At 40.2% G+C, this 17254-nt stretch overlaps 1 protein-coding gene across 1 annotated transcript in view; it reads right to left on the reverse strand.

The window, feature by feature from the left end:
• Positions 1-17254, reverse strand: part of kif5ab (kinesin family member 5A, b) — an 80096-nt gene that overhangs the window by 39690 nt on the left and 23152 nt on the right. Inside the window, exons 2-11 of the mRNA XM_086040501.1 lie at positions 16253-16340; positions 12212-12285; positions 11868-11972; positions 11569-11617; positions 10571-10626; positions 9721-9808; positions 9516-9640; positions 7254-7358; positions 5878-6026; positions 4449-4597 (exon numbers count right to left, since the gene is read on the reverse strand). Of these exons, the coding sequence (XP_085896627.1) occupies positions 4449-4597; positions 5878-6026; positions 7254-7358; positions 9516-9640; positions 9721-9808; positions 10571-10626; positions 11569-11617; positions 11868-11972; positions 12212-12285; positions 16253-16340 (988 nt within the window). The remainder of the gene's footprint in view (positions 1-4448; positions 4598-5877; positions 6027-7253; positions 7359-9515; positions 9641-9720; positions 9809-10570; positions 10627-11568; positions 11618-11867; positions 11973-12211; positions 12286-16252; positions 16341-17254) is intronic.

The raw sequence follows: 17254 nt of genomic DNA on the forward strand, positions 1-17254 counted from the left end.
TTTCTCCGGGCACTCCGGTTTCCTCCCACATTCCAAAAACATGCATGGTAAGTTGATTGGATACTCTAAATTGCCCCTAGGTGTGATTGTGAGTGCGGATGTTTGTCTCTGTGTGCCCTGCGATTGGCTGGCAACCAGTTCAGGGTGTCCCCCGCCTACTGCCCAAAGACAGCTGGGATAGGCTCCAGCACGCCCCGCGACCCTTGTGAGGAGAAGCGGTACAGATAATGGATGGATAAATACCAAGCAGTCATTCAATGTTAAGTTCAATTTTCTTAAATGTATTTTATTATTTATTAATTTATATTAAATGTCTCTATGTATTTCCTTCTTTTATTACTTATACAGTTTTGAACATTTTAAATATAAATAAAACAATAATGTTAAAAATGTAATTCAAATTTAGGCTTCAGGTTAATAAGTTCTATAATACTACTGGAGAAAAATAGGTTACATGTTTTTTATATTTACATTATAATTAGTTGGTAATCTAATATACGTGGGAAAAGAAAAGAATTTAAAAAAAACTCTTAATTAGTTAAATAATATTGCCGAGGAAAACGTTCATTTACACATTTACATATTTTATATAATTTTCTATCAACATTTGCTGAAAAATAACCGTAGACAGCTTAGTTGTCTTTTTAGTTTTTCTGATTTTTGGGGGAAAATATATATATATATATATATATATATATATATATACACACACACACACACAGAAATAAATTAATCTCTCTCTAGAGGAAGAGAGACATGTTTAACAAGAGCTCCCTTTATGTTCTTTATTCATTGACTGACGTTGACTCTTTCATTTAACATTCAACTGCTCAGAATTCACACAGTAACCCTAATGTCACATTGGTGTAGTCTTCCTGAGAAATGGCTCATCAGATTCCCCATTGCCACGAAGAAGCTCTAATGGCTTGCTTTTGTACACTTTCCAATTGTACATGCTTTCCTTTTCTCTGTCATTGTTGCTGCCAGGGCCACCTTTTAAGCAGCACTTTGCCGTGGCCTCCTTTCGAGGCACACGCGTTGACTGATGTCCATCTGGACGATCGATACGGGAGTCGCCGTGGAAGATGCGCTCAAGCGATCGATAGCGTTGACAATACACCTCGGGTGGAAGGTGGGATCATCAATAAAGAGGCGACAGGCCGACGGATGACTTCTTTGAGCAACGCGCTTGAGGATAGAGGTCAAAAGTAGACGCTGATGACGTTTATGTGGGGAGGAGCCAAACATGCTGTCAAAATGATCCATTATGGAAATTAAAAGTGGTCCTATTCTGGAAGGGACATGGAGGAATAGGATGTACAGAAAAATGCTGGAGGTTATGTGATTTATTCCCTCTGCCAAGGAAAGGTGGTGTTCTCTGCAACTTTTTTTTCACTGCCAATATAACACTGCTCATAAAAACGGAATTGTTCTGCATAAAGGCCACAAAAAACCTGTATACTTGATTGGCAATCAGTCCAGGGTGGACCCCACTTCTCTCACCAAAAGTAATCTGGGATAGACAACAGCTCATCTGCAACTTTCATGAGGACAAGTGGCAGAGGTGGGTCGTTACCAGCTATGTTTACTCTTTTCCATAACTTATGGGACAAACCGTATTAGTCAGAGTAGTTTTAATGCAACATTCCTTTTATTTTCACTTGAGCATTGCAAATGCATGGATGGACTAGCAAAAAAATCTCATGCAATGTCATTTGTATCTGTCTAAAAATATTGTCATTTCAGCCTAAAAGAACTCCACTTAGAAAGTGACAAACGTACATCAGGCTGTCTCGGTCTACGTTTGTGAAATGTAATGTGGAATAAAACCAGCAGGTCAATCACAGCATGTGAATCCCAATCACAGTTGTGCACATTCAAAAGAGAAAACCCAATCCGCAATGTATGAATAGCACTGAGGATAAAGATATAAATTAGCAGAATTTAAATTGTTTTGGAGTAATAATCCACTTGTCGAAGTTCAATACAATCCAATTTAATATGATTATATAACTAATCATTTCTGCCTGGTGAGCCTGTTGTGGGATTTAATGTGTGATTTAATTTGCCTTATGTAACTTTATTTTAAAAAAGTCAAAAAATGCTATTGATGGGAAATATTGTCATTTGCATATTCCTATTTTATATATTTGTCTATTTGACATTCAAAGTGTTATTGAGAAAATCAATAAATCAGGACGTACTCACCAGTTTACTCAGTACTTGAGTAGTTTTTCACTGAATACTAACTTACTCTTAATCAAGTAATTATTTGGAGGACAATTTTTTAACTTTGAGTAATATTCACAAATAACAGTAACAGTACAATTTTTTGCTACTCTTCCCATGACTTGATTGGCAACCAGTCTCGAGTTGACCCAATTTTTCTCGACCAGTCACCAGGGACGGACAATAGACAAGCACGATAGAAAATGGAATTTGGCTCATCCTTGCACTTTCAAAAACTTTGCAGGAATATAACGTGTAAATACTCTTGACATTGACACACATGCCGGTGGGGAATATCGATGACTGTGTACAATTAATTTGCCGCTGATTATCTTTCACTGGCGGTGATTAACATTCCCACAATTAAAGTTGCAACATCTACAGCAGCTCAAGTGTAGAAAGAAGGCAAAGGATTGATTTAACAACCGAGATGTCGAGCCAACCTAACTACCGCTGAAGACTTCCACACTGCCATTGATTTTAAGTCAAAGGTGTGCGTGCGAGGGTGTAAATAAATAACAGCGCATACTGAGTTTGACTGTTTGTGTGTGTGTTGTGTGTGCGCGCTCATATACGCCGTGGGGGCAATGCAACGTATGGCTTTTCTGTAGCAATTAACCTGTACAGGTCTGTGAAACATACACACATATCGTTAAGTAGCTGTAAGAACGCAACATTCCAAGCAGCGTACAGAGTTCACCCCTGTTCGAGGTGGTAAAACGTAGCAAGCTCAATATAATTGAAATAGTCTGTAGTAAAGCGCTTGATGATGCCGGATGGATGGTGTTTTCTTGTTTTTTTTATTTTAACGACATACGCTCTAATAAATTTTCTTCAGCACAATTTTTATATGCAGCGCTTAGAAAATTTACTAGACCGCCTGTTGTAAAAGAAAGCATCCAGATTCAAGTACTTTATAATGTGTCATTTGCGTCATTTTCAACACCGTTTATCCTGTGTAGGGTCACGGGGATGTGCTGCAGCCTACCCCGGCTGACTACAAAAAAGCACGCTACACCCTGAACCGGTCGCAGGGCACACACAGACACCGTCACTGAGCAGGAATCGATCCCACTCTACCTGCACACAACTCTGGTGAGTTTTACGATTTACAGTTCCCACAGGCCCACCCAGACTGACAGACTGCCCACGCAGTGAGATTCATGAAAAAATATATACTTTTAAATTTTTCGTAAATTATTATTAAATCATTTTAAAATTTGTATTTCGTTGTATTTTTCTTAATTATTTTATTGAAGATTAAGAATGGCATAATTGTGGTTGTCTAAGGAAGATCTGAACTTCATATTATTCCCTTTGTCATTTTGTTTGAATATATGATGTGTCGGGACAGGAGGATTGTGCTCAGTGAGAGAAATATTCAGGCCCATCCTGATTTTTCCAGGCCCACCCATCAGTCACGTTCTGGCCCCGCCCCTGATCTACGTATAATACTGTACTTCATAAAAATCATATCGTAATATGGTATATAATATTACACACACAAAAATGCTGGGTTGTTTTCCTCACCCACTCGCTGGGTAGCTGTGGAGTTTGAGCAGATAGGGTTACTTTTACCCAAAATTGGGGTTATTGTTTTTGACAAACCAGATTGGGTTGAAGTTTGGATTGAAGATTGCCCGGCCTGAGAGTTAAAGCCATTCGCTATTTGTGACAGTTTGGTTGTGAAATGAGGTCGAAGCATATTTAATGTAACATTCTTAGAAATTGTTTGTTCAAATCCCAGTCAGGGCGGATGGCCCACCTGCGGAAAACAGGTCTGGAAGGCATCTGGTGAAAAAACTGTGCCAAACATATCGTGCGAGTGATTTGCTGTGTCAAGTTGCTTCTTCTTCTTAGAAAGTCTTGGTAGCAAAATTATTAGCGTTATTTTTTTTACCACAGGATTTTGGTGAACCATTTCTCTGAAACCTTAACTCAACAATATGGGTAGTTTTGACCCTTTCTTGGATCAAAATCTTCACCCCAGTGTTGCATCAAGTCCTCAGCCCAATGCACTGGGTATAAATAACCCAACATTGTCTCCGTCCCTTTAATATATTTTCCCACATAGTCACTAGTCTCAAATCCATGCCTTAGGAACATGACGTGAAAAGAACGACATCAATTGTACATTATCGTATTGGCACATATTTTACAATCTTTTGCATCACAGGAGAAATGTGATACTTTTTTATGTGAAATGAGTCTAGTATTACCATTCCTCCAGCCGCTCAACTCAGCCTCAAGTCTGTGCACGGTCTCTTTCAGTGACCTGTTCTTCTCCTTCTCCTTCTCGTACTTCCTCTTCCACTGCTCGGCGGTGAGCTCAAGGTTCACTGTCACCGTGTTTCGGATAGTTTTTGCCCTAATTGGATGGATGGACAGACGGTGCGAAAAAAGATTTTAAAAAATCAGGGGAAAAGGGGGTGGATTGATCAGAAGATCAGAGGAGAACAGAAGAGCAAGGTAATTCCAGCTTGAGCCGTTCAATTAAAATGAGCTAGCGTGGCATTAATTAGCATGCAAATTGGCTTTCTGCCCGCCGTGTTTGACGGTGCATGCCGAAAAGAGAACAAAAAAAAAGCTAGCTGTAAGAATATTTAACAGAGCCAGTTCAACATTCCCTCATTAATAAACAACTAGTTAACAAGGGCAAAAATAGGAAACACTTGCAGATAAAAGGGAATTATTATGGAATGTTGACTTTTTAATGTTTGTATACAAATAGTTGGGTCCACGGAGTGCTTGATCACCCATAAAGTTTGAAATTAAATGACCAAGTAAATAATTGTAATTTTGTCATCTTGTCCCAAAACCCTAACTCCGCCCCTAATTGTAATGGTAACAAAAGATGCTCCCTGGATTGGCTTGATTTCGACCAGAGTGCTACAAGTAGAATTATTTATCCTTTGTTCATTTTGAGTGAAAAAAGCCAGAGAACTTTATTAAGATGAGTGGTAATTTTGTTAATTGTGAAAAAAAAAGTCTCCTCTAAGCTAGTGGAGAAGGGGAGGATTCACTCTTTAAAACATTCCTCACCACGCAATAAACTGTGCACGGACACTTTAAATCAATGACGGAGGTGCAGAGGTAGATGACAGTGCATGTCTGGGAGGTGAGTGTCTGCATGTGAAGCAGACTTGGGACTTGCTCGGCTAAAACTTAAGAAAGACTCGAATTGACTTTGACTTGATATTCATACTACTGAACTTGACTCAGACTTTACATGACTTGATAAGTCATGCCTGTTTATTTGGGGAAATTGCATTTTCAAAAAATACTGTGCCGTTTTCAAAGAAATAATACCTTTCATGTTGGGTTTGCATTTAATTGAAGACAGTTAAGTAATGGACAGTATGGAGACCATTAAAAACGATGTGAATGTAATAGTAAATAACGCAAGCAGAAATACTGAGTGTATAATACACTGTATATGCTCTGACTGAGCAAGACTTGACTAATCTTGACGTCAAAGGCAGATTGGTCATACAACAGGCAAGATGAAGAGCGAGACCCTCTTTTAACAACCTGGGCCACGTTCTGACAATCAGCAATTCAAAAAGCTTTGGAGGCAATCTCATGCGAGCGGCATGTCAAATGGGCGGCCGAGCGTGAAGCGGCGAGGCTGACGGTTATGTTTGTTACCTTTGGCCGAACATGAGCGTGGACCTGGTCTCGACATCATTGTAGCTGGAGGGGGAGCAGCAAATGAACATGGTGGTGCGACAGTTACCCCCCAGCGAGTCCTGCAAGATGCGTGTCATTTTGCTGTCACGGTACGGCACGTGGGACTTCTGCAAAGATAAGAGGGAATGAATAGAGAGGATTCGGTTTAAGAGAGCAAAGGGACATTTTGTGCCAACCGTCCATTCATTTTTTTATACCGCCTTTTATATTTGCAAGAGGGTATGGATTTTCTTCTAATTAGAACTCTGCTTGTTAAATTTCCCTGAAATGCCAAAGCTAAAAAAAAATACACATTTTACCCTATTTTTCCCATTTAAAACTAATGAAAATGCCATAAACTAATGCAGTCGATTCGGACAGTAGTTCCCAACCATTGTGCTATGAGAGAACATTAGGTCTGCCGTGGAAATTCATCCAATTTCACAATTCATCATCTGCTTTTTATTTACGACAAAATCTGTTTCTTGGTTCATTTATCTACACCACCGACATATAATCGGAGATTGATCAATTAAATGCTCTTCCACTAGATGGCAGAGGGCACAGTGATGAACCTGTTGCCATTCATACAACACAATGAGTCATGGCATGCTCACTTTGAGTCAAACTGTGAGTAAATTCAGACAAGGTCAGCATTATTTCAGTATTGTATTGCATGTATTTTCCTTTATATTTTCGTTTGGTGGTTTGCAGCAGATGTGGGGGACTCCAGCCATATGACTTGGACTCGAGTCAATTTGACCCACTAATTTTATGACTTTTAATCCAGTGATACTTGTGGTACTCGTGCCACAGTTTGAGAATCACTGGACTAGTGGCTTTCAATCATATATTATTGTAGTTAGCTTATTTACTTTTTATTTTTTATTATATTATTATATTTATACTTTCTTATGCCGATTATTGTTTTTGTGTCCCTTACGGTGATTTTTTTTTTGTGTGTCTGCTGATTACTGCTTTGAATGTGAGTGTGGTTATTTCACAACAATTCATCCTTCCATTATCAAACCCGCTTATCCACGCATTGCAGCAAAAATGCCAGAGAAAACGCAAAATGTGAAATTATTACCATATGCATGTATAAGAACATAATGCACGTCTATGCAGATTAAACAATAATTATATAATGTATATAATCATCTAAATAATATAATTAAACCATTATTGGGTTAAGTACCATATTTCAGGAACTTAAACTTGAGTCAAAATGGATGCTATGAAAGGCACGCATTGTAAGGGTGTCGAACCATGTGAAAAAAAACATTATGCTGAGAATTCAAGCAAAAAGGCGTTCCATTTTCTTTTAATATGAAAGAAGAGTTCTCCAGCCGTACCGTTCCTTCGGCCAAAGCCGAGATAACGTTGCCGAGGGCCGACAAAGACCTGTTGATATTCTTGGCCTCATCCAGTACGGCTCCCTCGGCGCCCGTCTTGCTGACCTGACACAAATAGAGAGAGATATTTGAATATAGACATAAAATCTGTGTTAATAACAAGTAGGGAAGCCGTTTGGTTGTAATTTCATAATTATTATATTATTATATATTATAATAATTTCATGGGTTGCATAATTTCATATATATTTCAGACAAAACTTTATTGTAAGGTCTTTGCTCATTTTCCATTAATAACTCAGGAATCTGGTGCCACAACAACATGGATAATTATGCAGTTAACACTTTAATAACAAAATATCACGCAGCTTTTCAGTGTTTCTGCACAACATTTTCTTTTTAGGTATCTTTAATAAGGAACGAAACATCACATAATGCCACTTAGTACACACTTAATGAGAGGCTTCTTATTTCTTTTTTTTTTTTTTTCGCCTGATAACAAAGTAGAACAGCAGTGCTTCCTGTCCAATTAATTAATATTTACATCTGATGAAAGGAGCCACTTGCACATTCATTCCCGGAGGCAACCTAAAGGTGCAGCGTCAGCGCTTATTTCCTACAGTATATAGGGGCTTATTTAGGATTCGATCACTTTCTGAGCAGAAAGGAGAATTTTTTTTAGGGTTTGAAAAAAAAAAAAGAATTCCCCTCCAAAAGGAGTCATTTTGTCTCCAACAGAGAAACCGATTGGATTGCTAAAAGACTGAACATGATATTGCATCACAGGGAGGCATTAGCAGACCCCCGCTAAAAATATGGGCCTGTGTGTGTGAGCAAAGAGAAAATGTTGTCGTTCGTAATCCTTTTGACAGCACCGCTGCAAAGTGTTGGCTTTTTCGAGGTTGAAGTTGAGAGTGGTGTTTATCTGTGTTGATGCCAGAACATGCAAAATGACCTCTGATGCCACAGAGGCAACATCTTGCAAATGATTTGCACCATGCAACATGTTTTCTTATATAGGAAATACAGCAAATAGTAAGCCAGTGAGTTCTTTCAAATACTATCAAGCAATTTATATTGGGGAATTATCTATTGAGCCCCTGCTGAATTTGCAAGTTTGCTCCCTTTTTTTTTTATGGTTGTTTATTGATGATAGTAACAGATACGCAGTATGAATGTCATAAAATGCTGCATGTGCATTTTATTAAGTGAAATATATATTTGATCCCCAACAACTAAACCAAAATTCTGGCTCGCACAGATTAGTTTGTGCCCATGTGGTAAACAATTTAGCTCCGATCTTAACTGGTCATGTGTAGAAAGGACATTGTTTGCGGAATCCATCTTTTTATATATTCTAATCCCTACACCAAAACGGGCAAGAATAAAAGATGTCATACATGTCAGGGACCTGCACAAGGCAGCGGTGGCTTACAAAACATCAGCAAAACCCTCGGTGAGAAGGTGAAAACCTTAAGTGTGGAAGGCACACAAAATGCATCGACCGCCCTTTCTCTGAAGCTTCATGCAAGATCATCCAGCAATGAGGATGGTCATGAGAAAGGTAAGGGAGCAGCATCAAAGTACACAGCAGGCCCTGCATCTGAAGGCAATTGTGACTTCAGTCGGTAACATAGAGGGCAAATGTGCAGTACGGGCCTTCCTTAAGTCTTTGCCAGATAGTGCCGTGGTCAGATAAAACCAAAGATGAACTATCTGGCATCAACTCGTGCCACTGTGTTGGGAGAATTTTTTAAAAAAGTGTGAGCGACCTTAATAACACCATCTCTACAGGATGAAAACCTTCTAAGAAAACTGCAGATGGGTGAATGGATGGGTCTCCCAGCATGACAGTGACCCAAAACATAATGCTTGGCATTTCCAGTCGGCAACTGAGAAACTTGAAGATTTGGGATTTTTGGCCAAGATCCTTCCCGAGTTGTGTGCAACCCTGGTAACCAACGAGAAGAAACACCAGAGCAGGGCATCATCTATCGGTCACTAACTTCGGGTCTGTGTTTCCGGAAATACCACATAAAAACAACAGACACACACATAGCGAAATAAAAACAAAAATGGTACATGCCATTGCGTTTATGGGACCGAAAGGTATACAACACTGTTTTATTTTGTATTTATTATTTTGGCTGTGTGTCAGGAGTGCAGCGCCTGCTTCAATTCATCACGGGATCAAATAGTTACTTCCCCCTATTTCACATTTGTCCCCTTTATGGATGGTTAAGAGATGTCCACACGTCCCACCTTTTCACTCCCGGCCAGGTCCACCAGGTAGAGCTTCCCGCTGAGCTTCTGCTCCGTCTCCACATTCTCCTGCTTGATGTTGATCAGGAAGATGCTGTGACTGCGCGAACTGTGTTCGTTCATGTCTGAGGAACAACACAAATTGACCGTCGCATCATTTCATGGCTTTATTTCAACATTTACTAACGGGGCAAGCACAACTCACTTGTGACGGCGACGTGGCGGTTGACCTTGCCCTCGTCTATCACGTCCAAGACCTCATCTGGACTGGTGACAAAGCGTTCGGTGCAACCCTTGGGGAAAGACATACATGTGCAAGTATGGGTTCATAAGAAAACACACACATGGAAATAAACCATGAAGAAGACCTTTTGAACGCAAAATAAGGAAATATTCTTCAAAGACTAGGGAAGTGGCCTGATCTAAGACTAACAGCTAACAGCACGCTTTCCACCCAGTGAAGTCACAAGCGAAGGCAGAAAGAGCCACAAACAGACAGCAAGTGAGGACTTTTTGAAGGACAGAAGTTGAGTATTGTTCATTTGCCAAATTTTAATCTAGATGATGTTTTCAAGCATTGAAAACAAGAAGGCAACAAGACCCTAAAATGAACAGCAACTGAAGACTTTTTGAAGTCAAACAAATGGAATACAGTATAAGTTGTCATCCCAACCAAAGAGAGAATGTTGTACACTTATGAAAGACAAGACTGAAGGCATAAGAGCAACAACTGAAGACATTTTGAACAAAAATAAATACCTCAACCCAATCGAGCCAGTCCTTCTATTACCTAAGATACAAATGAAGGCAAAAATTTGAGATTTTTTTGAAGACAAGGGAATCCTTTTCAATGGCCAAGCAACCTGATCCCAAACCCAATAGATGTTTGTTTTTCATTCACTGAAGACAACGTGAAGGCAGTAAGAGGCAAAAACCTCTAAGCGACTTTAAAAGGCGAATAAATAATATGACTTTTACACAAGACAGTGTTGTACATCTGCGTGATAAAGAGGGTGAAATCAAATCCACATTTGAGTGAGTGGCGGATGACTCACCTTCACATAAGGAACTCTGTATTTGTCTTCATGCACTGACAGATTGGTTTTGGTCACTGCAGAGAAAAGTTGAGCATGAGAGTGCAAGGTCATTGCATTGCATGCCTCTTGCATGCACTGTATGCCATGTACACAGAGCGGACAAAATATTAGGGACACCTATACAAGCTCTAAATTCAGGTGCCTATTGTGTTAACTGAACAATATGTCTACATTTGCGGTTGTAGTTTGCTCTGCGCAGCATAAGAATGAGTCCGATTCAGAACGTGGCCATGTTAGTGGGAGTGTGGTTCTCCTTATTAACTTTTTTTGTGGGCGGGGAAAATCACAAGAGGTTAAGTGGAGTCGCTGTGCTCATTTTCACACATTCCTGGCTCACATTCCTCACTCGTAATTACATTTCGAGCTCAATGACGCTCGCATCGGTCTGTGTTTGTGCGATGATTGTTCATCCATCATATGCGTGCCACTTCTTTTTAAATGGTCCTTATCTGCTCCTCAGCATACTGATTGGGATTTCTGTCACAAAGTTCCATCCATCCCTTTCTTATGGCACTTGTCCCGATTAAGACCGTGGGCGAGCTGAAGCTTATTCGAGACGACTTTCGGAAGAAGCGAGGTACACGTGGATCGGTCGCCAGTCATTCACAGGGTACATGTCGGCAAAAATCAACACATTCACTCATACGCTCTATTTACAATCGTCAACGCCAGCTGAGTTTTGGCGAGAGAAGAGGGTACATCATAGACTCGTCGCAATGACATGTCTGAACATGTTTTTGGAAGCTGGAGGACTATGATAGCATGGGAAGAAGCTCCTCCACTATTTCAATTCAATTTCTAATGACAATAATATAAATAGTATAGAAATGGATGGATGAATGGCTAATTCCTATTTTTATCCTGCTTGCACAGTTAAAGGTTTTATGATGGCAACAGCATAGGGCGAAAAAATGTAATTCCTCTCAATGGTCAAATTTTTAAAAATCACCACGCACCATCTAGCAGGTCTCGAATCTTATCCATGTAGATCTCAAAGTATGATACCTGCAAGTACAACAATTAAAAAAAAAAAACATTTGCAAGTGATACATGCACATTAATGCCAGATTCATCTGTTCTGCCATGGCCTTATCCTCCAGCGTAACAAATACTGGGGGATTACTGCACTCTAAACATGGTGATTTATTGATGCTTGGCTGACTACCCCGCAGCCGGATTATTACATCACAGGTCCGAGCACATATTGTACTGTTTGTGTAACAAAGGGAGAGAAGTCCTCCAAGTCAAAACCGACCTTGATGTGGAATTCCAGGTTCTCGTCCATGGCAAATATGTGTTCGAAAATGTCTTCCGCGATCCGGGGGATGATGCCCATCCCCTGGGGGTCCTGAAGGTTTCCCTGTAAAAGATGAGATGTGAGTGAAGAGGAGGTGGAAGTGTGTGTGTGTGGGGGGGGGGGGGGATAGGGGGTCTTTGGAGTTGTTTTCCATAGGGACTGGAAAAAGTGGTTCCCCGCAGAGTACTAGGGAAAGAACGTGATGAAGGGCGGATTTACAGTCAGCTTTAGTCATTAAAAAAGTCTTCTTCTGCCTCCCTGAGGGATGTAACTTTTGAATTATTGATGAGCTGCTACTGTACCTCCATTGTGTGAGTCTTTCCCGAGGCCGTCTGGCCGTAGGCGAAGATGGTCCCGTTGTATCCGCCAAGTACATCTGAGAGAGGGAGATCACAGGTGCATGAAAATGGGAAAACTGTTCAAGTGGAAAACTGTGGTGTGGGGTGGGGCAGAAGTCCCACAAATTGGAACATCTTGGATGACATCATGCAAGACCTCGGTTCATAGAGCACCTGAGGATTAATTAAGGGTGCATGTTTTGCTTGTTCTAGTGCTTTGAAGATCTTTTTCCCAAATGAAGGACAGGGATGACATTTTTGGAGCATTGAAGGATTCATTCTAGGCACAGGACCACCATCATAAATGATGTCATACGAGGGACCTCAGATCATTAAACATCAAAAGGTTAAGTCAGCGAGGGTTTTTGCTACCAGTGTGGCTTTTTTCCAAAAACCCAAAGTCTAATGAGGTCCTATGAAAGCCCCTCGTGATACAACCTGATCTGATGAGATTGGAACACATCAAACGGGATTTTTTAAAAATATATATCACTGTTCAAAACTGGATAAAATCCAGATCAAGCCTGGTTTGACAATAGACAGCTACGTGCACAAGGAATACGCAGCATCTAACACTGCACGTTGATATTTTTGACAATGCCTGATAAAAACAAGTCATGATAATTGGTGGTGTTAAACAAGGTGTCCCTGCATGACCTCCAGCATGTATACAGCAGTGAAAACCACCCATCTGCCATCTCTCAGCAGTGAAAACCACCCATCTCTAAAACCTACACAATATAGCAATTAGCAAGGCACAGTGCCATGCCTCAAACCACTTCTAATAAATCCCAGTGGTAACAACCTAACAAGAGCCAAAGCAGAGGAAGAAGCTCATCACCTTGAACTACACAGTTAGCCCATTGAAGACTTATCTTTTCTCGGTAGACATTTTTCTCTTTCATCATCTCATCTCTTCTCTTTCATCATTTATTGAGTTAAAAATCAGTATAGATCTGTTTACCAACTCCCAGAATATCATATTTGAAATATGTATGTATACAGAAATGGGCATTTTACAAAAGAATTGCGGTCGCCTAACACCTGCAGCCACGGTACCTTTCCGCCGTCCATATCGGCTTTTTGCCCGGCCGGGAAAAATAGTAATCACCTATGGGCCGTTTCGCCTATGATTTTAAACGGACTTCTGTTAGGCTTTCCCCCTACCAACTTTGACAAACTACCACTCGCTTAGTTACTTAACAAAACAAAATTGCTATCCACCCTTTTCCTCATCAGTGAAATGGGCATCCATTAGAGGGCAGACAATGCCTGTGAGAGCAATACTGCAAGGAGGGAACGCATGAAAAAGAGCACTCTACAGTGTTGTGTAGTCTGTAGTCATGGTTGTTCCGTGGTATCGCGGAAGAGAACAGTGGTCTTTCTTTTTATTACAGTTCCGTCCCTGGGACGGAGTGCCCATCTCTGGATATAGAATTGATCAATTACATTATAACTTGCTTAATTGCTATATAGCTTTATGCCAGGTGATGACAATCAAGCTCCGCTGTGATTAATCTAGTTCCATTGCAATTAGTAATCAACAAATTAAAACACACATCATAATTGAGTCAAAATGGACCAAAAAAAAGAAACTGTTCTATAATCTTCCAACTGTATTTATTGTTCATTTTCACACTGAACATCTGAACAGTTAACTGAACATCAGCGTCCATCATAGGCGGATAGACGGAGCGGTCCATCACACAGACGGAATGCTCAGCTCTGCAAACTACAACAACAACTAAATACAGTAGTGGACAAACTAATCAACCAACTAACTGACTAACTCACTCACTGAAGGGGAAATTATGTGAACAATATAACCCTAATACAAAAGAAATACAAAGATCTCACTTCCCTGCCACTTCGCAGGCGCTACAGTGTGCTAAATCCTTTATCTCACATTTTCTGACTTTTATGCTTAAGTCGTGTTTGCCTTTCATTCTATTTTCCCCTAAACGCCATAGAATTAATGCAACTTGACAAATCAATCCCTTCCACGCTCTGTCTGCTTAAATGGAGCGGCCCACTTGATGCGAACGTGGCACAAAAATGTGAGCCTGAAGGTGGAAAATAAAAGAGAAATGCAGCTTGTTGGGGAAAGGTGACAGATGAAAGACTGTCACGGATAATAGCGGACTGTGAACAACGCTGTGTACTTTTTGAAACGCGGGTGGCACTGGAATTGTTTTTCTCACATCCATTTGGAAGAAGCTGTTAATTCCTGTAGCCAGTAAACAGATTCTGGAACTCAGTAGAGCGCAGAACTCTACTAAGGCAGAGTAACCATATTGATGTCAACCTCCCTTGTTTAATTGAAAAATTTAACAACATTACAATGCTAGACTGGTCCACTGCATTCCTGTAGGCAATCATGTAATGGAATGGAAGCACGAGCGTTTACTCTGCACATATCTTTCAATTCCATGTAGTGAATGGAGAGAGGAGCTACCATAGACTTCGAAATCAGTCGATATTGTACGTTTTATGAAAAATTGCTGATCAGCTGTTATGTCATAATTTGCACAACCTATCAATGACGTCATTGATCAGATCCTCGAAATAAGACATTACACCAAACACAACCGGGGTAGTTCTGTGCGGCCATAGTGTGTATGTGAGCTCATCAGCAATCTCTGCAGGAGCCTGATAACGATCCTGATCATTTGAATCAGGTGTGTTAGAGGAGGGAAACAAATATGCGGGGTAGCGGCCCTCGAATACCGCAGTTTGACACCTGTGCTATACAATGTAAACAGAGGCGGAAGAAGGTTGAAAATAAATATAAGTAACTAACATACAAACTAACTGACCAACTGACTAATTGACTCACTAAATAACTAACTGATTAACAAACAAACTGAGCGACAAATTGGCTGAGACTAAATAATTGACTAACTGGCTGATGGACTAACTCACTGACTGACTAACTAAATGACTAACATAATCGAATTGACTAATTGACTCACAGGCAAATTAACTGCCAGACTGACTTACTAAAATACTGACTAACAAACTGGCTGGTCAACTGACTAAGTGACTAACTGACAAACTGATTAACAAACTGATTGATGATCACCGACTAACAAACTAACTGACTGGTTGGCTAACTAGTATACTTAAAAGTTAACTGACAAACTGAATAAGTAACTAACTGACCAACAAACAGACTTACGAAGTAAAAAATCGACTGACAGACTGATCAACTAATTAACTGAGTAACTTACTGGCTACTGCGTTGGCTAACAACCGGACTGACAAGCTAACATATTGACTGAGTGACGAACAGACTGACTGGTTAGCAGATTGTCAGACTAACTACCTAACTAAATGACTGAGTGACTAATAAACTGATTCACCTACTATCGCACTAACAAACTGTTTGGCTGATTACGAATGACCAAACTAACTATAACAACAAAATTACTGACCAAAACTCACCTACCAACTACTAAGCAGCCAACTCACCAACTAAATAATTGATTGTCTGACCAACACACTAACTAACAAACCAACTGAGTGACTAACTGCAAAGTCCGTCCCTCGTCATCTGCAACAGTGTCGAAAATGTACTTACTACTTCACATGCTGGCACAACAAAAGCAAACTCGGGATAAAAAAAACCAAACAGTGTTGTATACCTTTTGGTCCCACAGACCGCAATGACATTGTCCCATACTGTTTTTATTTCACTTATCCCCATGCTGTGTGTGTGTCCACTGTTTTTTTTTATTTTTATTTTTTTATGCGTGCATGTGACGTAGTAAGTATGTTCTTGTATTCTCAACACTGATTGGCTGTCGCCAACGTTGACTGACTGGGCCAGCCTAAAATAATGACGGAAGGATGACTGACGGACGGACATGCCCACCTCTGTCATTGTGTAGTGAGCCATGAGAGTCGCCTGCATCCCTCATTAAACCTCTGCCAATTATTTCCAAATCCAGGTTCTTGTGGCTGAGCTGCCCACGAGTAGAAGAAAGTGGCATTTCGGGGGCTCACCTTTGACAATGTGCTTGGCACAAGTGTTGTAGACCTGCTCCTGGGTGGCATTTGTGGGGAACACCTGGTCAAACACATAGCACCTTCCCTGTAAAAGATCAAAACACAGTTTTTGTTATAATTCAAAAAGAAAAGGTCACCCCCATCATCAGCCGTCATCAATAAAATATGTTTCGATAAAAGCTGCCAGTATACAGTATATTGCCTCTGCGCACAGTGGACATGCTTTACGGAAGATGTATCCTGTGGCATCGACACACACATGCATCATCACACTGGGACTCTGTGTCTTTTTTCCTTTATTGCTGTGAATCGTGAGTCCACACAGAGCGAGAGGCATGGAAGTGAAGCCATTAAAGTCAGCATTCAAGGACTTGCCGAGCCAAGTCAAGCGAGGAGGATAAATAGTGTCGTGTGGGGGGGAAATGCATGCAGCCAAACAAACTACGTAGATGAGCTGCAAGAAGCAACCAAAATGGGTCTCTTTTGTCAGTCAAAAGCCACTAGAGCACTCATATTAAACACAGAAAATATACTGTACATCTATTCATCTATTTTCTTTCAACCGGAACAGCTGTTTCCCAACAATTTAGTTAATCATTTGCGTTTTTGTTTTTGTAGTGAATAAAAATACTGTCTACTACAGAAAGAATGTTAATAATTTCTAATAAAAGATTTTTAATTTTCAGCTCATGATGATTTGTTGTTGTAATAAAAAAATGCATTACATATGAACAGTATGTTGAATGTATATATCCGTCTTGTGTCTTTTATCTTTGCATTCCAACAACAATTTACAGAAAAATGTGGCATATTTTGGAGATATTTGGAGTTCGAATAATTACAATCAATTATTTTTTAAGCTGTGATTAACTCGATTAAAATTTTTAATCGTTTGACAGCCCTACTTTAGATATGAAGTCAAGGGGCCCTCGGCAACAGGGTGGAATGTAGAAGAGCCACTGGGACCGAGCACCATAACTTCTGTTTTCTTCTCGTTGA

Source organism: Filicampus tigris, chromosome 9 (assembly GCF_054856515.1).
Source record: "Filicampus tigris isolate MCC_2025a chromosome 9, RoL_Ftig_1.0, whole genome shotgun sequence".
Lineage (NCBI taxonomy): Eukaryota > Metazoa > Chordata > Actinopteri > Syngnathiformes > Syngnathidae > Filicampus > Filicampus tigris.